This window comes from Mytilus galloprovincialis, chromosome 3 (genome assembly GCF_965363235.1).
Source record: "Mytilus galloprovincialis chromosome 3, xbMytGall1.hap1.1, whole genome shotgun sequence".
Taxonomy (NCBI): Eukaryota; Metazoa; Mollusca; class Bivalvia; order Mytilida; family Mytilidae; genus Mytilus; species Mytilus galloprovincialis.
In genome coordinates, this window is record NC_134840.1 from 21,838,262 (window position 1) to 21,862,931 (window position 24,670).

Genomic DNA, 24,670 nt, shown 5'->3' on the forward strand with positions numbered 1-24,670 from the left:
TAAAGGAAAAACTTGTGTATTATATAGAGTAAATCTTATACTTACTTACATATTTCTCATTATTATTACTTGATGAATGAAATTATCATATTCTAATTAAATTATTTAAGAAATAGTTATGACATGGCTGGGCTGTGGTATTCAAATTTTATCCTGAGGTCAATCCTGTATGTCCAGTCTAAACAAAGTGTTGCATATTTGATATGTCCAACATAACTTGTTGGGGTCACCATCATATCCTCTCAGTCTGAGATTGAGGTCCAATTTCTTTGCCTCAGGGTTATATTGGGTGTAATTTAAACTAAAGGCAATTATAATAGCAATCTTAACTAAGAGTACATTGAAATGATCGCAAGCACAATATACCATTTCTAAAAGTTTCAAATGCATATTAGAGATTAAGATAAGGATGTTTTCTTTTTAGCATTGATGCCTTATATAGCTATCTAACTATTCAGTAGACATAATGACAGATTTACTATTGGCAAACCCAACTCATATAAATACATTTCACTACAAAATATCTTCTGCTGTAGTTTATGGGTAATCAATTTTCTGTGAAGACATTTACAATAGAGAGAAGTCTGTATTTAATTTAAAAATAGACAAATCCAATCAGTGTACAGAATTGGTCACATGATATTAAGGCATTTCGTATTTAATGTGACCAAATTGTTTTGAACCAGTGACAGCTTAGGTATACAATCAATTTTTGTCCTCTTCTTTCCTGTGTATACACGACTATATATTGATTTGGCTTGCTAAAAAACATTATGTTCATAGGAGCTGGTTGTACTGCATCACAGCTATATTTCCTACAGGTGTTATTGACTCTTTAATGTAGACAGTTCTATATAACACCAGTAAGGTTATTATCTTGGCATTAATATAGGTGTGTTAACAAAGTAGACATCAAGAATAGGTAGTGTAATAAGGAACAGATTTAGGGTACCTCTGATAAGATATATTTTATTTACAATAGTGGACCCATTACAGGCATAATCAGTACATTATTTTTTTTATCACGCAATTGCAATAGACAATAAACAAAAATAAAAATAGAAATACATTTGACAAAAAAACATGAAATATAAATTGAGTTAATAATACATGTAGTCACATATCAAATCCTGTATGTTTAGTGATTATTGACTATGCACCAGAAGCAGCATGAATGAATGAATGAATGAAATTCTTTATTTTACGAAGGTAACACATTTGACAATTACATGTTAATCTTCCATGAGGCCTTCAAAAACTATTAATACAAATAGAAAACAGAAAAAAAAATACATACAAAATAAAATCCATAATACAGTTAAATATAGCAGCTTAAATATTGAATAAGAACATCATATCCTTATAGAAAAAAAAAACAAAAAAAAACTTTGAGTTAAGTCCTTCCTCGTGGCTGATGCATAGGAGCAAATAGTACTGTTGTTCATATGCAGGAGTCACCATGGGCAGATGCTTAAAGGACACTCAAGCCTCTTCACAGAAATCTGAAAAATTAAACATTTTACAACACAAGCATAAACTAATACTTAAAAAAGAATTACTATATTATAGTCCTCCTTGTGGCTGAAGCACATACATAAGATTAATATGTTGTAATCCAAATGCAGGAGCCACCAAGGGCAGGTGCTTAAAGGACATAGTAATATATTGTGTAAAATTTCTGTGTAAAAATATTTGGATCTTGATGCAGCCTCTAGTACAACTTGTCCCAATGCTCTCAGAGAAAAAAGAGAATACACAAAAAACACAATGGTATGAATCATGAGTATTTTTCATTTTGTTTTATAAAATCACACATTTCATATCCTTGTTCTCATTACTCATTAACCAAATAAACTGGTCTTTTACTGTCAACATATCAAAATTAGCACAATATTTCCTAGCACAAAGTATTAATTTACTTCTATCATTATTTAATGAGGTACAATTAAGAAGAAAATGTAACTCATCTTCAACTTCAGAACTTGAGCATCTGGGACAAGTTCTATCGTGTCGTGTCGAGGAATACCCTGATACCTTCCCTTTTCAATCTTTAGGGAGTGTGCTGTAACACACAGCCTTGTCAGATTTTTTCTAATATCAACATTGTGGATTACAGATAAATATTTTTCACAGACAAAATTATTTTTATAAAGTACATAAGAGCATAGTTTACTACCAATTTTTTATAAACTTACTATTTACATTTAGTATGTTTTGGTTGTTTATTGAGTTAGCAGACTTAATAATTTTTAATATCACATTGAGACTTAACCGTACCATGAAGGTTTTTTTGCATCAGATAAAGATATTGATTCATGAAAAGCACTATCTAGCAGTGGAGATATACACTGATTTGTTATTAACCTGTTATAGTATTTAACCATAGCTTTTACAATATTGAAATATAAAGGAAGTCTGCCCAATTCAGATAAAACAGCTATATTTGTTGCCTTTGAGTGAACCAAGAATATATTTACAGAATTTTAAATGCAGTTTTTCTGCTTGACATTTATCATAAATTTGATGAAAGGTTAACAAGCCATTCCTAAATTTAGATGTGAATGGATTAAACATTCCCCACACCTCACAACCATATAATAGAATTGGTTTAATTGTATGATCGAAAACATGCATACTAGTTTTAACAGAAGGATTCAGTAACAATAAATCTTTTGATAATTTGAAGTATGCATTTAAGGCTTTTTTATACAGTTCTTCTTGCGCAAAGGAAAATGATCCTGATGCACAAAAGTGAATACCAAGATATTTGTATCAATTTACACATTCAAGCAACACATTTTTAATTTTAAATATATGATGGATATATTTGCCTGCCTTGTTGAATATTAAACTTTTGTTTTTTTGGTATTAACAGTAAGACAACAATCATTACAATATTGATCAAGTAAATCAAGTTTCTTTTGAAGTCCTTCCGGAGAACTTGATAGTAAAATAATGTCGTCTGCATACATTAAACAATGAACAATGTTCAAGTTTATAGTATCATTTATAGTCTGTAGGTATTTAAGTAAATCATTAATAAAAATATGAAAAGATTAGGGCAAAGGTTATCCCCTTGTTTAACACCATGCTTGACACCATAACTTTCTGTTAAGTTATTATTTATGTTGATACATGATTTGCTCATTGCATACATATTCTTTATGATGTTATAGATCTAGAATAGAGATCCAACACAGATTTCCAAGAGTTTCAGTTTAATACCAGTGTGAATAAAAGTATCATATGCTTTTTGAAAATCAACAAAGCAGGCATACAATCTTCCATTACCTGAATTACAATACTTATCAATAATACCTGATAATATTATTAATAATAAACTGATACCTTTGTATTAAAGTAGGATCAGTTGACAGGGGGTAGAAACTATGCTATAAACAGCTCAATCTGATTGTATTAGGTTTTACTGTTGTAATTACACCCTTTTGAATTTGTTGGTATCAATTTTCGTGGATTGCTGAAAACTTGCATATTCGTGGATATTTGATTTTGTGGTTTTGACAATATCTGTATACAAAGCCTATTAAAAATATGTATTTCTGTGAAAATTTTATTTCGTGGTTCACCTGTACCCACGAAACCCATGAAAATAGATATCCAGCGAATAATGATGAATCCACAGTAGTATGTATTTTGGGGTTTTGTTTGCTTACAAGCGTATTTCATGAAGGCTATGCCGGAAATTTTGTTGTTTACACTGAAATCCTACTGTATTCTTTGTATTAATTATTTTCATAGTTTTTCTTGGATTCTTTATGAAATTTCTTGTCTGCTGCCCTCCCTCTAATTTGACTTTATTTGTGAGAAAAAAATGTGATTTATCACCGATTATAAAAGGACTTTCCCTTACTTTTATGAAAAAAATTGTTTAAAAAGTCTTCAATTTTGATTAATGTACCAAGTGACTGAATTGTGTGTGCATAGATTATTTTATCGATACATAAATTAGATTGATTAATATAAACTGTGGAAATGATATGTTTAGAGATAATCCGAAAAAAATCTTTGACGTAGAACTGATTCTAATTATGGTTCTATTTTCACAGTATGACTTCAAAAATAAATTATATATTGTAACATGAGGTAGTATATCTTTAAGATACAGGATAATGACTGTAGAAGATATATTTGGTTGGTATATCAAATTCTTTGTCATTCTCTATAAAGATAGATTTATCTTCTTAAAGAATACCTAAAGACACATTACACATTGAGTCTGTGATCCTATTTTTGTCAAATTCTCTCATCAGCTTTATTTTTGTCTTGCATGCGATAGGCATTGCATTTTCCAGCGACAGGGGAAAAAATTGTTAATTTTTTTGCTTATGTCAGTTTGATTTTCGAATAAGTTGCATTACTATCAAAACATATCAGTGGCAGATCCAGAAATTTTTATAAGGGGATCCACTGACTGCCTAAGAGGGGACCCACTCCAGTCATGCTTCAGTGATTTCCTATCCAAACAACAAATTTTCCCCACAAAATGGGGCATGCATATCAGATTGACGACCATTTAAATGCTTTCTAGTGCATGGTCCAGCAACTTTTAATTAATTATCACTATTGCTGTCCATCAGGATTCGATTTTCTGTATATTCTGCTGACAATAGTGATAACTGTAAGAAGATGTGGTATGAGTGCCAATGAGATTCCATTTAATATAAGGAAGCTTGGTTGTTGTCCTATTTGATGGAGGGTGTTACAGGCTTCCTTCTGTATTAAAGCATAACTAAATATAGTAGTTATAGGCTTTGGTCTCCATTTGATTCAAACTAATTACAGTACCCCATAGGTATAGTGCCTCATTCTTATCAAATTAAATACTGTAAGGGGAAATGGTGTCATATGGAATTATGGATACCTATTCTCCTATCTTTTTATGCCCTACCTACGATAGTCCGTCCGTCCGTCTGTGGTTCCGTTCGTCCGTCCAGGTTAAAGTTTTTGGTCAAGGTAGTTTTTGATGAAGCTAAAGTCCAATCAACTTGAAACTTAGTACACTTGTTGCTTATGAGATGATCTTTCTAATTTTTAAGCCAAATTATACTTTTGACCCCAATTTCACGGTCCACTGAACATAAAAATGAAAGTGGGAGTTTCAGGTTAAAGTTTTTGGTCAAGGTAGTTTTTGATGAAGCTGAAGTCCAATTAACTTGAAACTTAGTACACTTGTTGCTTATGATATGATCTTTCTAATTTTAATGCCAAATTAGATAATTACCCAATTTCACGGTCCATGGAACATGGAAAAGGATAGTGCGAGTGGGGCATCCGTGTACTTTGGACACATTCTTGTTTTTCTTGCAAATTTTTAAAAGCTGATTAAAGGCAAAAAAGTGAAAGAGGTTATTATGCAGTTATTAGTTCAACATGGTGTTAACATTAGAAAAAGTAAAGTTGCAGTAAAGTTTATATAATCAATTTTTGGTCCACATTTTTTTGATATGTGTCTAGATTCCTTAAATATTTGAAAGCTAATCTTCATTAACACAAACATGCTTCGAGTAATTGTAATTATATGACATGACAAGTCCTAGCTGAATTTAAGACCTAGATATTGTAATAGGTAAAACCATATTAAAGCATTTAATGAACTGAATCTGTAGACAGTCTATAAATTTATTTCTAGAAATCTGTAATAAAAATAACTTATGTTTATTTATATAATGCAAAAAATGTAATAAGACCAGTTTCTGACTTGCAAATTGGTAAAAGTAATTTCCTGTGTCTAGCTGTTTCTGGTAGCCATGTCAACATAAATCATAACTGTAGATAATGCAATACACCGAAACACTTTCTTATTGTCAAAATGATGACACAACTTCCTTTCAATAAATATATATATTTTTTAAATTGAAAAATAAACTATAACAAAAGAGTATTTTAAGATTGATCTTGAAATAGTATCCGATACATTAGCTTCATTTGCATACAAATGTAATAATGATTTACGAACAACTATGCTTACATGATCAAGTTGTTTTACGCAATAGGTTATAAGAGATAAGTTAATAATTGTGTGAGTGGGCGAAAGTTTACTTGTTTACTGCATATTGATCAGGAAAAGACTCATTATATACTCAAATTTCTTTGTACACATTATATTTTATTCATGGGAATTTTTTAACACATTGAAATTTTTTTAATGGGAATTTTTTAACAAGTTCTTTATGTTAATGTTTAATAAATGCATAAAAAATACTCACATTTATATGTTTTCAAAAAAAAAAAGTACTAACATATATTTTGTCATTCAGTTTGTGAAATAATCATGAATATTTTTCTATTGCTGGTCAATAATATAGACACTGATAACAGTTCATTTAATAAGAAGAGTTGAAAAATACAGGATAATAACCTGTAGCCAAACCCAAACTCACATATCAACATCGGGATAAAATTTAAGATGAACACAATAATTGTAATTTGAACATCAGGTTTATGTCTGACCTTAAAAATTGTATAAATGTATTGTTTGATATTTTTTTAAGTATGCATTTCTTTGCTGATATAAGTCTGCTTCACCAATAGTAGTATTTGGCCATTAGACTAACAGACATGGCAATATTTTTTTATGCCCCATTTAGGGGCATTATGTTTTCTGGTCTGTGCGTCCGTCCGTCCGTCTGTCCCGCTTCAGGTTAAAGTTTTTGGTCGAGGTAGTTTTTGATGAAGTTGAAGTCTAATCAACTTGAAACTTAGTATATATGTTCTGTATGATATGATCTTTCTAATTTTAATTCCAAATTAGAGATTTAACCCCATTTTCATGGTCCACTGAACATAGAAAATGATAGTGCGGATGGGGCATCCGTGTACTGGGGACACATTCTTGTTTAATGTATTTTGATTGCTCAATAGAACTTGTTTAAGATCTCCTGGCTCATCAAGCCATATGGACTATAGCTATCTTCCATTGTGGAACTTTTAAAGTTTTTACCACCTGTAAATCCTTCGATAATGAGCAACACACTGTACAGTCAGCTTTAAAGGCCCTAGGTAAACAAAATGAGAAACAATTCAAACAAAAAAACACAGCCTGATTTATGACCAAACACAAAGCAAAAAACAAGTATAATGACATATAGCTGTTAACTTCTATGTCGTTTTGTTTCTGGTTGAGAGTTGTCTCATTGGTAAATACACCAAATCTTCTTATTTTAAGATGACAGACAGCAACCACTGTAGACATGTGTTTTTTCCTCCATCTCATCTCTCAATATTTGTGACAGATTATTGAAGTTAAATTAAACAAACAAAAAACGATGAATGTGTGAAAAACTGAACATTTTGTCTTTTGTGAATAATGATTTTCTGTTGTTTCAGTTGCCACCCAATGCTCCAGCTTCAGTTACATTACAACCAGCACCAGGAGATACAGGGAAGGTTTGTACTTCATATACTTAAATCATAGTGTTATGTGAATTCAAAACTTTGAGTATTAAGAAGTAGTGTTAAGATACAAGTATCTTGTCTTAGGGAGGGATAAATCCTACTTTGTAAAGGATCACTCTGATTCGAACAAAAAATTCTCTGAAACTGATTGATTTCTTGATTGACAACATATTTGTTACATTCGGAGGACGTGTTTTTCAACAGACTGTCAGCATTCCAATGGGAACAAACTGTGCCCCTCTACTTGCAGACTTGTTTCTTTATTATTATGAGGCTGACTTCATGCAGGAACTTCTTAGGAAGAAAGATAAGAAGTTAGCAATATCCTTTAACTCTACTTTTCGCTATATAGATGATGTTCTTTCACTAAATAATTCAAAATTTGGTGACTATGTGGAACGCATCTATCCAATCGAGCTAGAGATAAAGGATACTACAGATACAGTTAAGTCGGCCTCATATCTTGACTTGCATCTAAAAATTGACAATGAGGGTCGGTTGAAAACAAAACTTTACGACAAAAGAGATGATTTCAGCTTTCCAATTGTGAACTTTCCATTTCTAAGTAGCAACATTCCAGCAGCACCTGCATACGGGGTATGTATCTCCCAATTGATACGATATTTCCGTGCTTGCATTTCCTATCATGATTTTCTTGATAGAGGGTTGCTGCTCACAAGGAAGTTATTAAACCAAGAGTTCCAAATGGTGAAGTTGAAATCATCCCTTCGTTAATTTTACGGACGCCATCATGAGTTGGTTGACCGTTATGGAATAGCCGTTTCACAAATGATATCGGATATGTTCCTTACGTCGTAACTACAATCCCCTTCCCTTTCATGAATGTGACCTACCGAATTAGACAATTTACCGGATTTGTTATCACATAAACAACACGACGGGTGCCGCATGTGGAGCAGGATCTGCTTACCCTTCCGGAGCACCTGAGATCACCCCTAGTTTTTTGGTGGGGTTCGTGTTGTTTATTCTTTAGTTTTCTATGTTGTGTCGTGTGTACTGTTGTTTGTTTGTCTTTTTCATTTTTAGCCATGGCGTTGTCAGTTTGTTTTAGATTTATGAGTTTGACTGTCCCTTTGGTATCTTTCGTCCCTCTTTTAAGGTTACCCATCAATGTAGCTACACCGTAATGCTGTAAATTTGGATATGAACAACAGACATTTCTGTCACACTTTCTCTCAGTACCTCCCTCTTAACATATGATGCTTCATATTTGATTACTAGCTTCAGTGTTAAAGTAATCTTTATTCTTATTCTTTGAAACTACACTGTTTCTTTAGCTATGAGATTCCATGATTTCATAATGATTTTTTATGATACACAGTATAAGCTTGTTTGATTTTTGCATGTCATTCATAAGGTATTTTCACTGAAAATGAGAATTCCTAGTTCTGTGATGATTTGTGTATTACTAGTTTTGGGCTCCATGATTACATTCTTCAGAAATGCTAGGATCAATAAACACTAACTATATTTTCAAGCCAGAAACTGTTCTTGTCAGAGTTTTATTTAGGAATAATATTGTTGAGAAAAGTCTTTTTAGAATGATTGAGATCCATAACCTTCAGTAATCTTGAGTTATGTAGTTTTAAGCTTTATTATTTACTGTTAACTCTTTAGGACTTCTTATGTCTTTTGTGTTTAAAAATATACCTAATAACAAATACTGTCATAAGTTTGAAGTAAAAATTTCAAAATGTAATCAAAATAATAATAAACTAGTCTGAAGTTTTACTTTGACAAAATTGTTGCTATCACTTTAGTTGTCATTTCCCTTAAAAGAACTGGTCATAGGTACAAATGTCAAAACGAAAAGCATAAAAAATAGAATACAGATAATGGTGACCATTAATTAAATAAATAATCTTTTGATTACATGAAGGCAAAATAAAAACATTACTAAAAGCCATTTGAAAAGATATAGCATACCCACCAAACCCTGAACTACACAAAATTAGACTAAACAGCATCTTTAAATTCTATAATTAAACAAATTTTTCACTGAAAACTCTTTTCTGTATAAATTTAGTTTTTTACCTGCCAGTATTTGAGGTTTATTTGATAGAATCTAGTAATTAATCAGACTGAAACTGTACAGTATTATCACCATATGTATTTTGACAAGACTCTATCATCTACAATCTTCTATGTTTCATGAGTTTTTATAAAAAAAATATTATTGCTCTACATCTACTTCATTTGAAATTTGGTGGGATAGTTGTCTCATTGGCAATCTGACATACCACATCTCCTTATTTATATACTGGAGATGCTGAATTTTGTGTTCAATTTTTTGGTCAAAAATTGAACTAAAGATATAGATTTTGGCACTTAGAAGTCTATTGTAACTTTGTTGTAACAGGTTGTTCTGGTCATTGATAATTTTGATAAATATTAAGCACAATGATGAAAGAACATTAAAGTTAAGGCTATTATGGTGTTCTGAAATAGCAGAAATCAGGGCCAGATTGAGGCATGGGAGTGGGTTGTGGGCATGCCCCCTCCCCCATGAATTTGCAAAGCATGGGTTGTCATCAGCCTAATAAAGCATATTTTGATAATTTTACCTCAGAATTTTTTTCCCCACTGATCTGCACAGCAAAAAAAAATAAGTTTGTGCCCCCTTTACCTAAAATCCTGCATCCTCCCCTGGAAATGATAAGAAATGATTCTATTTGTCACACTGTGTGAACTTTAATGATTGTGTCATTAGGAAATCATACAGTAGTTGGTTATCTGTATTTCTGCTCTGACACTTTTGCCATCCTAAATGAATTTTATAAATGTTTTATGAGATTGTGTTTACATTTGTTCAGAATAAAATACTGTCTCAATTTACTCTGGGGATTAAAGTCATCATTTGTAATATTTGACAAGCATATCTCTCTTACATTTTTTTCCCATTTAATCTCCTGTCAACATAGTAATATTATAGCATGTTGGGTCTGCAATTTATGAAATATGAAATTTAATTTGGAGGTTTATCTGGTTATTGCAGTTATAATCAGAAAGTTTGATGATTGCTTTTATACTGAGATGGATTGAATTAGCCAAGAAAATTCTCTTTATGTAATACAAATTGTATAAAGTGTAAGCCAACCTAATAGTACCAAAACTGTACCCAGTACCCAATTTGCACACATTTTGCATAGAAAATTATGAATAACTTGGTAATGTTATGGAAATGTTGCATGCAACGTCAGCAAAAAGTTGACTTTAGAAAATTAGAAATTATTTCAAGGCCTACATTTGATAAGAAATGCATTACAAGCATGAATTTTTATCAAATTGTTTAAAAAGTGTGAAGAAATTATAAAAAAAAAATCTTATGGATGTGTGGTTAAGCATGGATGCAATTTATGTACTTTAATAGAGAATCTTGGATTGCTTAGAGTAAGGTCAAACCCATTTTAGATGAATCATTTGGGATTCAAATCAGATTTATGGAACAACAAAACTTATAAGGATATACACTGTATCTACAATGAACACTAATTTCTGTTTCATAATTAAACAAAGGTGAAAAACTGTCAAAAAAGGTGCAAAAATGAGTAACCTCAAGTTATATTTTAGTTAATTGTTGTAGTCCTGGAATATATTTTAAAAAACAACAGGTACCAAAGGGAAGGAGTGTAAATCCAATTTCCTATAGTTATATTTGTCATTATTTTATCATTCCTGGAATTGGTGGTATACCCTTGAATATATTTGTTTAACTGTCTATCCTTTATGTCGGTTAAATCATTTTCTAATCACTCAAAAATTTCTGAAATACTTAAACAACTGAATTTTATTCCATAACCTTTCTACCTTAAATCTCTTAATTTTCAAGATTTAAAGGGCCTGTCTTTTCAGTCATGGTTCTTTGGCTTTGAATTTTTATTTTTGCCTAGTTTACATGTTAATTATCTGATTAGGTCAATACATGGGGAACCACTTGGAACAGATAACTGGTTTATGTTATCCCTTCGGATAAGCAGTATCACATACCTCATGTTCATGGAGATTATTTAGCCCTGCATGCATGCACCTTCAGACATGGTTCATTGACTTTGAAAGTTTTGCTTAGTTTACTGTAAAAGTTTCATCATATACAATGTATGCAGCATTACACTATTAAAATAAAATAACACGCAAGGCATATCTCTGTGTCAACAGTTTATTCCATTACAAAAAAAAAACAGGAAAATATTGAGACATCACTACAGGTTTTAAAAATTTAGTATGCATCAAATGGTTGCATTGAAAAAACTGTCCCCATCATTAAACAGATGAACAACATTTTTAAATGAATGGAAAGGATTTATTACTAAAGGATTTCAGAATAGGCGTTGCATTATGATAGTTTGTCAGTATAAAGTTGTATGTGTATTCTAAAAAATATGGGACAGTCATTTCATAGTTTCAAGAATTGTTTTTAGTCTGTTTGTTTATATATAATTCCTTCAGAAAATAATTTCAGCAGGATTCAGAGATCAATGTCAGGAATATTTGAGATTTTTCAATTATAAGAATAATAAATATTTTGATATCTGTTCTAATCAGATTAATGTTTGCCTAATATACTGGATAGAAACGAGTTTAATCATGGTATTGAAAAGGCAAGAACTTCTTATTGTCAGACAACAACCATAATAAATTTTTAACATCAACAATTCCAGTTATCTTGCAAAAAATTACCATTGAACTTCTCCAGTCTGAGTGAATTATCATGCAACAAAAGATCATTTATCTTCTCTAGTTTGAGTGCATTGTCGTGCAACAATTGGCCATTTATGTTCTGTGCATTGACTTGCAACAGTTGACTTAAGAATTGAAAATGCTGCTATTTATCAGTGGAAAAGTGTTTAAAGAATATTAGAAAGAATCTGACGATTTTCTTGAAATTGTTGTGTAATCTTAATTTCCTTTTGGCAAAGAAATCAAATGGATGTTTTATCAGATCTTATAAAAATGCTATACAGATTTTCTGTGCATGATTGTAGAATTAAACATTCGGAAAATCGTGACAAAATATTGGGTTTTCCCTAATCAGATTGGATAATGAAAGTAAAGAGCTTAAGAGTAGAACTACTTCTGAATGATTTATCATCTGTAATGATGGCGTGTTTTATTGCTTCGAATATCTTTTTTTTCTTCCTCTAAGTGTGTGTAAAACTAATTTGTTTTTTATCACTTTTGTATAAATGAGGTCATTGCTTTCAACGTAGACAAAAAAAGGTTCAAAGAAACTTAAGAAGGGTATTGATAACAATAAATGTAGAAGAAAACTATGACCAAAAGAAAAAGAAAAATGGAAAGACAAAAAAAAGTTAGAAGAAACTTGAGAAGGGTATTGATAAAAATATAGCCATAAGAGAAAAAAAGATGGAAAGACAAACAAAAGTCCAAAGAAAACTAGATATTGATCAACTTAAACCCCATCAATGACCTTACATGATCTCATGGGCTCCTGAAAGATTTGTAGTTCATGCTCCAACAGTGACCTGAGGGAGATCTCATATGCTCTAAAAAGATTAGTAGTTCATGCCCTATCAGCGACCTTAGGAGATCTCATGTGCTCTCAGAAAGATTAGTAGTTCATGCTCTATAAGTGACCTTAGGTGATCTTGTGTGCTTCGGAATGATTAGTAGTTCATGCTCTATATAAGTGACCTTAGGTGATCTCGTGTGCTTTGGAATGATTAGAAGTTCATGCTCTTTAAGTGACCTTAGGTGATCTCGTGTGCTTCGAAATGGTTAGTAGCTTTTGCTCATATTGTATTAGTAAATTCTGATAAAATATATTTGATTATAGCCCTCCGTAACCATATAGTGGATTGATAGATAGGTAGTCTTAAGACATTGACAAATTCAAAAAGCAAGCAGCATGTAAATTCTCAAACTTGAAAACTTATTACTGATTGCTAGAGCCTGAAACGACAATTTCTCAGGATAAAGGAAAAACAGGACAATATCTAATAAAACACAAAAAAGTAGAATATTTCAAAATACAACACAAAATTATATTATACAAAATAAGAATGAACCTTGATTAAAAATAGATAAGGGAACTCAGTTCCTCTTGAAATTCCAGACAAGGATTTATAGTGGATGACATTATAGTCATAAAACAAAACTTCAAAGTATTGAGCAAACACAATTTTGTTTTTACTAATATAATAATATTCCTTTTTTTTTTACTTATATAATTTGTTTATGATACAAATAAAAGGAGATATATATATATTTTTTGTATATTTTATATTTTAGCCTTGTGGAGTAGATTATGAATTGAAAACTTATGTAGCAGAGAACCTCGATGAAAAGCCACATAAAAGGTATACAGAAGTGATGTTATTAAAAAGCAACTTTTATTTTTCACTTTCAGTGTAAGGGATATCAACTTGAGTTTTATCATATTCATTTATCAACAGAATCTGAAATACCTGTGTTTTTATCTGTTAATAAAACTTCAGAAGAGAACTGACTACCTCTGTTAAATATTACGTCATGATTTATCTGTACAAGGGTTGTATGTGATCTTGATATTTATTATTTTCATTACCATAGATTGATTATGTTAGTTAAAAAGCATCAGTCAAATTCAGATAAACCATCCCTGCAGATAGCTAGATTACTGTACACATGTGTAATGAATGTTTACTAATTAAACAATTTTAAGTGTTCCATTATATTTACCACTTTGCCATGACGCCAAATTCAAGATAGTTGTATGTAAATCAAGCGAATATATTTTAAAGCATAGTGTTAGGTTTGAAATGTAATTTTTTGTAGGGAATTCAAAATATTTTGATAGGAGGTTTTTCTTTGTGATGAAGAAAAAGATCCCACGAGAAGAACCAAAGACCTTATTTTATATAAAAGATACAAAAACTAGATATAAACTTTATTCTTGAGTCTGGCTGCGGAATGATTGTATATCTTACAAATAATATTTGATGTGTTGTTCATTAAGAGAAAAAAACATGAAACATTAGAAAAAAAATTTAAAAAATGACACCTAAATGAAACTGTGGGATTTAAAAGTTTTGTAAAATGTTTGGCATTATTGCTAGATGGTTTTAGTAAGATTGATTTCTTTGTAGGAATTCCGTCCGGTTGGCAATTAGAAAGCTTACATATGCCCCTGAAGAACCGGCCCCACAACCAAGTGCTGAGGCAACCAAAGAATTCATGATGAGCCCTGGCAATATAAAACTGGAAGCCTCATTAGATAAAGAAGTACAGTATCAATATACATTGTCATTGCTTCTTTTTTGCCATTTGAATACAATATTTCAATGGTATTTTATATGGTCATAATGAAATTTAGCTTTGAAGTTACGTAATCATTTGCTCAAAGGCTTTGACTTTCACAAATACTTGCTCTATCTGGTCATTGACTATATATAGAAAAATCTTAGTTCAGTCAGTAATACTTTACTGTTAAATAATAATGTGACCTTGTAATAGCACTGTATATAAAACAGAGGTCAAAACAGGAATTTCTTTTCCTGATATAACTTTATGAAACTTTTTGTTTTGGTGTTCTTGAAAGTTTATTTTGAAAATTTTATAATTAAGTTTTGAAAACAGTTTTAAGTTTTAAAGATACTGCTGCAAATAAAAACCACAAAATGAACAGCTTTTGAAATGAATTACTTTTTATTTTTCAGAAATACTACCATGGTGAAAGTATTGCAATTAATGTTCTGGTGGATAATAACACAAATAAGACAGTCAAGAAAATAAAAATTTCTGGTAAATTATTACTTAGACAGACATGATAGCTAACTACATTGTATGAGTAAAGTGGTAAAATTTGACTGTAATTTTACATCTTTATACTGTACAATGTAGAATCATATCATCTTGCAAAGAAGTCAATAGGTCATCACAAAGATAAAAATACAATATATACAACTGAATCTGTGAAACAAAAATAATTTAGATAATATATGGGCTTGCAGATGGCTTTGGAAGTTCAATCTGTTCCATCTATTCATATACCTTTAACAAAGTTTTTCTCTTTTTTTATCAATTCCATCTTTTTATGTTTGTCATTTTGTGTCTGAACTATATTGCTCATGACTATAAGTTTAGGTATGCCCCTAACTCAAGGTCATGTTTATTAGGGGGCCTTGGTGGTCTAAGTAGTTACTACTGTAATCACTAGCCTGTCAACACTGAGGTTGTGAGTTCGAACCCCTCTCGTGCAGGTGCACTCGACTCCAATCTTGATTGACTAGGATTGTCAGTTTTCCTATCAAAGGTTGGTGGTTTTCTCCTGGCACTCCAGCTTCCTCCACCTATAAAAACTGGCCGCCACAAAATAGCCTAAATGTGGTGTTAAAAAGTGGAGTTAAAACACCAAAATTCAAAATCAAATCATGTTTGTTATATGTATTATAACTGTTTTCAGTTTATATAATTTTTTGTCCAAAATTTATATCAGTATTTCAAGGTCCAGCTGATACTTGTATTGATAATTTGTCCAGATCATATCAAGAAGTTCAAGGTCCAGCTGATACATGTATTGATATTTTGTAATTGTCATATTAAAAGTGCAGGTCTAAGCTGATACATGTATTGACATTTTGTCAAGGTCATATCAAGAAGTTCATGGTTCAAGCTGCTGAATGTATTGATATTTTGTCAAGGTCATATCTAAAAGTTCAGGTCTAAGCTGATACATGTATTGATATTTTGTCAAGGTCATATTTAGGTTATAGGGGTAAGCAGATTCATGTATTGATGTTGTATCAAGGTCATATTTAGAAGTTCAAGGTCCATGCTGTTAAATGTATTGATACTTTGTCTAGGTCATATCTAGAATTTTAAGTCTCAAGCTGATACATGTATTGGTATTTTGTCTGGGTCATATTTATAAATTCAAAGCCCATGTTGCGACATGTATTTGTAATTTGTGTAGGTCATATCTGGAAGTTCAAAGGTCAGACCTTGAAGGCATAAAACTTTGCTCAGTGCTCGGAGCACAAAAATCATGCACAAAACATGAAATCCAGCAATTTGATTGGTTGATTTTCGTGTCTGAGTACAAAAATCATGCTCGAAAGTTTTATGACCGTGAGGCGAGGTTAATACATGTATTGGTATTTTGTCTGGTTCATATCTAGAAGTTCAAAGGTCAGGTTGAGACATGTATTCATATCTTGTGTAGGTAATATATGTGCTTTACCTTCTGTTATATGTCTTTGTACTGACAATTCTAGTTATTATTTTATTTGAAGATAATGAGGTAAACTTTGTCAAAGAGTATCCATGTTAGGGGAATACAAGTTTCAATTTTGGGAATGATAATTTTGAGAAAATATTCTTTTAAGCTGGGGTCACACATTCAAGATTTTTACTGCCGTCCTTGACAGGACCCTTCCCTATTAAAATTTGTCAAAAGTCTGATCAAGATCCTGTGAATCATTGATGGAAATTCAAACTTTAATAAAAATTTGTAAAAAGTTTTTTTTTAATCACGACAACAATCAGATATTGTTCAGGAAGCGTCGATATTCAACCGTTTCCAAGCGAATTTGTCCCGATAATCTCGTTCTCAATCCGCTTCTAATCCGATTTGTATCTTTGGCATGGTAAAATTTGACCGAGTCTGTCACGACTTCGTACCGGTTCTACTGAATGTAATCCGACAGAGATCAGACAGTGAGCAGACAGTAAACCGACACTGACGGAAGTTATTTGTTCGAAAACTGTTGGCATACTCGGGATGATCATGTACTGTCGGAACATAATCCTATCATGGTATGCTCTATCGTATTGCAAACAGCTTTATTGGATCTCAGTCGTATTATATTCTGTAATTGTCGGCACTCTGATGTGGGTATCATTGACGAATTTCATATTAAAAACGGGACTGTTCCGGAATGGTTTCGGCAAAGACTGTTTCGCAATCAACAAGATCTGGATGCAATCTGGACTCAATCAGCAGAAAAACAGCAATGAAAAATTTCTCCAGATCATTCCCTTTCCATGGGACACTGTCCAGAAAACACTGAACATTGTTAGGATTTTGATCGTATACATCAGAATTCGTCACGACATAGTCACGACTCGACAAAATGGGCTGAGTTCCCCTGAATGTTACGAGACATACCTAACTGTTGCAGTGCTTTGCCACACTATCCGGACCATTCCCGACCTGTAGGAATCGGTTACGAATTGAAATGACTGCTTTCAGACAATGATAGGACATTCCAGATAATTGAGGATAGTAATCTGACTTTTTCACTTTTTGTGTCTTATCCCTGTCTGATCTCAAACGGGAGCAATAATCGGCAATGTGTGAACCCCGCATTAATGACATTTGTGTTATAGTTGATCTTTGGCAGTTCAAAAGCAAAAAGCTTTTCTGTATTCCTGAACTTATGTATAAAATTACTAAAATATATGTATTTTGTTAGTTTGTCAGCATACCGAGATATGTCTGTTTCAAGTCTCATTTTATGATTTTGAGACAACAAAATTTTCATCAGAATCGTAAGTTAATGGTATTAATTGTGCCTGAATTCCTAATCCTAAACCATCATGCACACAACTTATATTATAATCAGACAAGTTTTACCTTACCCTCATACAGATATAGAATGAATTATATAACAAGCATGAAAAACTTCAGTGTTTTATATATGGAAAATATCAGAAGAAGAATAACTACATGGCATTGCTTTACAGTTTTTGTGTGACTACTGAGAATGTCCAAAAGTGAGGCACCAAAGTTGTCATTTTCAACTCTTAATTATTACTGATTAGTTTTCTTTGGAATGAAGAATGGCAGACCATCAATAATAAGTTGGCATCAATTGTTTGAAATTTCTCTCAATTATGCTGATATGACTGCCAATATTTACACTACCCACTAATTTTAGGATTCTAATAAGATGTGTTTACGAAGTATATATAATATTACATAACACGATATAAATATTTGCACAAGTTTATATATGTTGTTTTATAATGCATGGTTTATCTTTTGCACTACAGTTCGACAGTTTGCAGACATATGTTTATTTTCAACTGCTCAATACAAGTGTACGGTGGCAGAACTGGAAAGCGAGTAAGTGTAACCTATATTGGCACAAAACAGGAAAGGTGACTGTACACTTTTACAAAACTCTGTGCTAGCAGATATTGGAATAACTTCTTTTTTTTTATAAAATTATGTTTTCAAGTTCCGATTCTGCTTTCAAAACTTACACGTTTATGTTATTGTCATGGACTAAACCACTACATTCTGAAATGATAATTTTCAATACTGGGTAGCTCTTTCTTTTTTAAACTATAGCATTGAAAAATACATTAGGGACTTAAAGTCACCCTTGTCCATGGGACTGTACATACAATAAGGGGTTATTTTAAGTTCAAATTGACAAAGTCATTTGAAATGTAAATCTTGTTATAATCAAATGTAAACAAAATGAAAATGAAACTTCATCCATGTTGCTTCAATTTTTCCATAGTTATATTCTGAAAAGGATAAGATTTTAAAACATTTTTAAAAAAATGTGAAAATCAGTTGATATTTCATGATAGAATTTTACATATTTTCAAATTTATGCCCATAAAAGCAGAAAATACACAAAATTCAGGGGTTATAGCATGTCACTCGTTTTAATTATATTACACAAATGGTTCAGTTTGTGGGTTTCAGATATCTATTGGGTGCTTAGGAATCCAAATGCATTTTCTTATAATCTCTTTTTCATTTATACAAACCTTGTTTGAATTGCGTTAATATAACTGCTATCTCTTTAAAATATTATTTGTCTGATTGCATGATTTGCCTTTTATTATTTGTATTAAGTTTTGTATTCACGAGAATATATAAAAATATTTGTTTTCTAATTTAAAGAATGAATTTCATTTGTCTTCTTATAGTATATCAAAAAGGTAAACATTTTCATTGCAGCACAGTAATTTAGAGCTACATATAACCAGTATACATATTATATATATATATATATATTTTTGTCTTTTCACTTGTATTAATTAGATCAGCAAAAAGGTAGTGATATGGGGTAATATTTGTTGTTTATTTTTATCCTCAATTAATAGTTTTATCTCCTTGATAATACAATTTTAAATTAAAATGTCAATAAACGTTTTTGATAACCAATGCTGAGAGTTTCTAATAAGTGGAGGACTTTCAGCTGATATGTGTAGATCTGAATGAAGAATTACTCGAAAGCGCTATTTTGAAATGTTGGCTTTTGGTTACAGTTTAATACAGTTTGCTGTGATAAAAAAGAAACAATGCTTGCTAGTGAAAATAAACTATTAGCCATGACACCAAACAAAATTCTGTCATTTCCGATCCCTCATGAATACATGATATTTTGTAAGTAATTGCATAGGTAATTAAATTCTTGATAAAAAAATTCTCTTATTCTCATTTTTACTCTGTTTGATATAAGTTCATCCTTTGAAACGCCTAACTTTACATGCAATACATAACTGTGGCATATTGCATCATGCCTTACTTTACACCTCAAATAATTGTACTCATTACATAAAGTTATTATGGAATAAATACACAGCTATTACACAGATACATATATATGATTATATTTTGTCTATTACCTAACACACTGAAGAGATAAATACATCATTGCATTATCACAAGTAAATGTACAGAAAATACCTAACTAATGTTTTTAATAATTTGATATTGACTACAGGGTTAGCTTACCACCGTTTAAACTTATTTTTATACAGCATTTTTTTTTTTCATCTAAAAAAGTAGAAAGTCATAGATTAAGATTAAAATGACATTGTAGGGTACTATTAGTTATTTGTTTCATAGTGTGCTAGTGACCTAATACGATATATATGCAGTCAGTAAATTCCATATGGGGTGAGAGCAAACCACATATGGAATTTACTGACCCAGTATTTATCGTATTAGGTCACTAGCACACTATGAAACAAATTCAGCTTACCAAGTATCTTTATTTGTTCAATTTAGACTAGAGTTGCCTCATTTGCAATCATACTACATCTTCTAATTTTTATATTAAAGTGTTCTAGTATTCAATTTTAAGAACCTCTTTTCATTGGACTGCACCAAAAAACTAATGTCAACATAAACAATTTAATATCAACAACTTTGATAAAACAATATTAAAAAGAACTTTCATTACATTTGAATAATCAAATAGTGCCATAGTTGTAAGCCACTACTAACGTGTATTTAAATAATCCCCTCCTCCCTACTAACCTAATACGGAATATACATGGTCTCCACACGGACGCTTTTAACCAATCATATTCCTAGAAATATATAGGAGGTAAGATAAATGTAAATACTGGCCGTCCGGTCTCACATGTACAGTTCTTATCAGCTTTTATGAAACTTATATCATGGGTTTATATCAGCAATGTCTTGGACAAGCTTGGAAATCAGTGCCAATCAATTATTTTTAAAAGAATTATGCTCCTTGGAAACATTAATTATATTTAAAATTGTATCCTTAGCACTCTCATGTGCAGAATTCTTGACAGGTTTTTATGAAACTTGTATCATGTTTTATTAGCAATATCTTGAACGAGTTTGAAAATGATAGTTTTGCAAATTGAAATTAAATGAAAAACAATGACTATGCATGTATGATCATGTATGTGAATAAGTTAAGTCATGCTATGACACCTGCACTCATGAAAGTATGTTTGTTGTGAATTATTTCAATTTTTTATCAAATTTTTAATAGTAGTGTTATGATTTCTTTACCTTTTGATGATTTTCACTACTGTCATTCTACAGTTATACGACTTAAATCTGAAAAAAAAAAACACTTTTCTTCACATGTTACCCATGAACTCATTTCAGTACAAGTAGTATGTTTAATGAGCCCAAATGGAACCTATTGTTACAGTTTATACTATAATGGAATAACAGAGATTAAATCCTTTGATGGCCACTTTTGTTAAAATGTTACACAACACTCCCATTTTGAAAAATATCTAATTTATTTTGTTGGGGTTATGGTTTATGGTCAACATAGGAAAGTTTATTAGGTGTTTTTAAACGTTTCAATGGCATCATGTCATTTTTACTGAAAAGAGTATTTATAAAATTTTATAGTCAACAACTGGTGAAGAATCTTCAATAAATGAAAGATTGCCAGAAACTGAAAGCAAAAGAGTAGTCTAAAGACCAAATAGATCATTTTATTATTACCTTTCATGTAGATTAAACCTGTATTATTTTTCCCTTCCAACATGACATCCCTTGCTTACTTTAAAAATTATTGGGTGTTAAAAGTATAATTTTAATTCATATATGTGAAAATAAATATAAAATTTATTTTCTGTAATTGCTTTGGTGAAACAACTTGATTTATGCAACTTTAATCTTTCCTTATGCAAGTAGGGCTACAGAATGACTTTCTCTGTCGTTTGATATCTCTTACCACATTAACATAAAATAATACTGAAAAGTTTACCCGAGTTTGTGAGAATGTCCAAACAGTGGGTATAAATCTGAAACAGTCAAACAGGGGATATGAAATATCATTTATTCTGTTAGAAATAATAATCCATAAGATTTTCATTTTATTCTGATTGGTTTCTTGGAATGCATACTTGTAAACAGCAGTTAGGAAATCCTATCTGTTTTCATTGGTAGTTTTCACAGACCTTTTGAGCATTGGTATGAAATATTTTGAACGTTGTTAAATTTGATTAATTTTTTGTAACAAGTCTTGTTTTTGTTACGGTTGTTGAATGAATTGTGTGTACTGTATAGAAATACATGTTTCTTTAAAAGTCACTATTGAATATTGATTTATAGTTTCTTATAAAATAGATTTTTTTTATCTTAGACTATGTTAACAATTAAATCTTATTCACATTGAACATAGAATAGTTTGGAGACATTGCCATTGTAAGGAAGAAAATATAAAGTAAATAATCAAGTGATTAGATACAAAGTTTTCTATTTATGTTCTCAAGGGTCAAATGAAATGGAAGATGGCGGGATTAATCTCGGGAAAATTCTTCAAACTTTGTTTTTTAGTATGGCTGTGTACTACATCTGATAATAGGATTAAAATGTTGGTTTCTAGGGGGATTATGGCAACAAAGTTAGATTGTAGTCACATGATTCTATTGTTAATTGTTCTTTTAAAGTAAGAGCTCTCACAAAGAAATTATTTAGTGTGACATACTTCTCTGTATGATATTTTTTTTCAGATTAACTTTTGATTTTTAAAATACTGGTATAATGAATCAATTAGAAACACCCTACTGAGAAAACAAAGCATGCATTGATAAAGAACATAATAAATCATAAACTACTCAAATATCCTTTTCCCTTCTCTTTCAGAAATCCCTTCCTCATGCTAATAATGTACTAATAATTTGTGTCAACATTTATTTATATTATGAGTTAGGCATTGTCTTGAAAAGCATCTGTTTTATTCATTCCCAAAACATACTTACCCATAAGTTAAACAAGATACTGAATCATTTAATCTAGTAAAATCAACAGCTTAAATGCCATGTAAGTACATAAAATAAACATTTTGAAAAGACATTATTTTTACAAATATCTGAATTTTTGCCTTCTTTTTGTCTACATACATGGTGCTGTATGGTGTTTTGATGGCAATGCCATTGCTTGCTGACAAAAGTTGCTGTGCTTGCTAATACTTTGCTACCCTTGATAACCAAGCCAAAAATGTTATAAATAATGTGTCTGTACTTTCCTTGTCCGAGTGTTATGCTTTTGATTAAAATGGACTATTGTTACATGAGAGAAAAAAGATACTTGGGTTGAATTTCATTGCAGGTAAAATTCAAAAAAGGTATTCACTGGCTATTTTTTTTTTTTTTTCTTCCCCTCTCTTCTGAATGTAGATATTTTGTGTCTATCGCTAACAAACATGAATACTACACAGGGAATTCTTTTTGAGCTAAATGGTAGGTCTTGGGGCTCAATTAGAAAAGACTATTAATTCTGAGATAGTGCTACATTATACTTTATAGTATTCAAAATGCAAAACTTACTGCAAATTTACCAAGAACAATTTTGTTATGAATACATTTTCTACAATATTCAGTGATGTTTGTGAGATAAAATTTCGTTTTAGAATATCTTTATTATTTTTTAGACTTTGAATATTTAGAATTTACTTGTTGACTTAATATTGTAATTTTTTTTCAAGCATTTTTATATTGTATCAATAACATGTTTTTATTTTTACAGAGAAGGATTTCCTATTCAACCTAGTCAAACTGGATTTTGTAAAGTATACCACTTAACTCCATTATTAACCAATAATCGGGATAAACGGGGTTTAGCCTTGGATGGTAAACTAAAACATGAAGATACAAATCTGGGATCTTCAACCATGTAAGTCTTTATAGCAAGAGTACATGAAAAAAATGGGAAAATATTAATCCAGCAGCAAGTATATAAATATATAGATAATAAAAAAAAACACAAATAAAGTCTGGTAGATATTAGAATTGATGAAAATAAGAAGTGAAAAATGAAGTTTGTGTTTACAATAGTTAATGACCGATTAAATTGAAATAACTGCTACCTGAAGTACAACTTATATGTTGCAGTATTGAACTAACAAATATATGCCAGAACCAATATTTTACATGTTATATCTAAACTTTTTCAGAATGACAGATACTTGTCAGAAAGAAAACTTAGGGATTGTTGTGTCATATAAAGTTAAAGTTCGTCTTATCTTAGGATTTGGATCAGGGTAGGTATTATGTAATTTTGTTTGAATCATGTTATTTTGACTATAAGTAGATTCATATGTCAAAATAACAAACTATAAAAAAGATTGGTATGATTGCCAAGAGACAACTCTCAGAGTGGACGTGACCGGGTACTTGTACATCCAAACAACAAAAAGAGAAGTACAGATCTGAGAGTATTCACTGTTACTGACAGCTAGTTCAAAGACAATAACAACTAATAAAACAATCATTCATCTAAGATTAGTTGACCTGAATTAGATTTAAGATAAGAAAGAAAACCTTGTTAACATGCTCAATCTTACAAATTGAAGTAACAAAGATGAAACTTAGATGTGCTGTTTCGTGCAGCAGCTACAGTGAATTACTAATGTTTAGTCACTGATATGTGGTATGTAGTAGTACAAGCATTATCACTTCTCATTGCCAGGATGATTATTAGCCACTTCCCTTTTCTATTGGTCTATTGACTTTGAAACTTCCCCATAGTTTAAATGTTGAAGTTTGT

General features: G+C 31.0%; 1 protein-coding gene across 3 annotated transcripts in view; it reads left to right on the forward strand.

The window, feature by feature from the left end:
* LOC143067415 (beta-arrestin-1-like) overlaps positions 1–24,670 on the forward strand; it is an 87,504-nt gene that overhangs the window by 53,453 nt on the left and 9,381 nt on the right. For all 3 annotated transcript variants that reach the window (XM_076240671.1, XM_076240673.1, XM_076240672.1), the window contains exons 5-11: positions 7,348–7,407; positions 13,687–13,754; positions 14,523–14,658; positions 15,093–15,177; positions 18,430–18,502; positions 23,651–23,797; positions 24,078–24,164. In XM_076240671.1, coding sequence (XP_076096786.1) covers positions 7,348–7,407; positions 13,687–13,754; positions 14,523–14,658; positions 15,093–15,177; positions 18,430–18,502; positions 23,651–23,797; positions 24,078–24,164 — 656 coding nt within the window. The remainder of the gene's footprint in view (positions 1–7,347; positions 7,408–13,686; positions 13,755–14,522; positions 14,659–15,092; positions 15,178–18,429; positions 18,503–23,650; positions 23,798–24,077; positions 24,165–24,670) is intronic.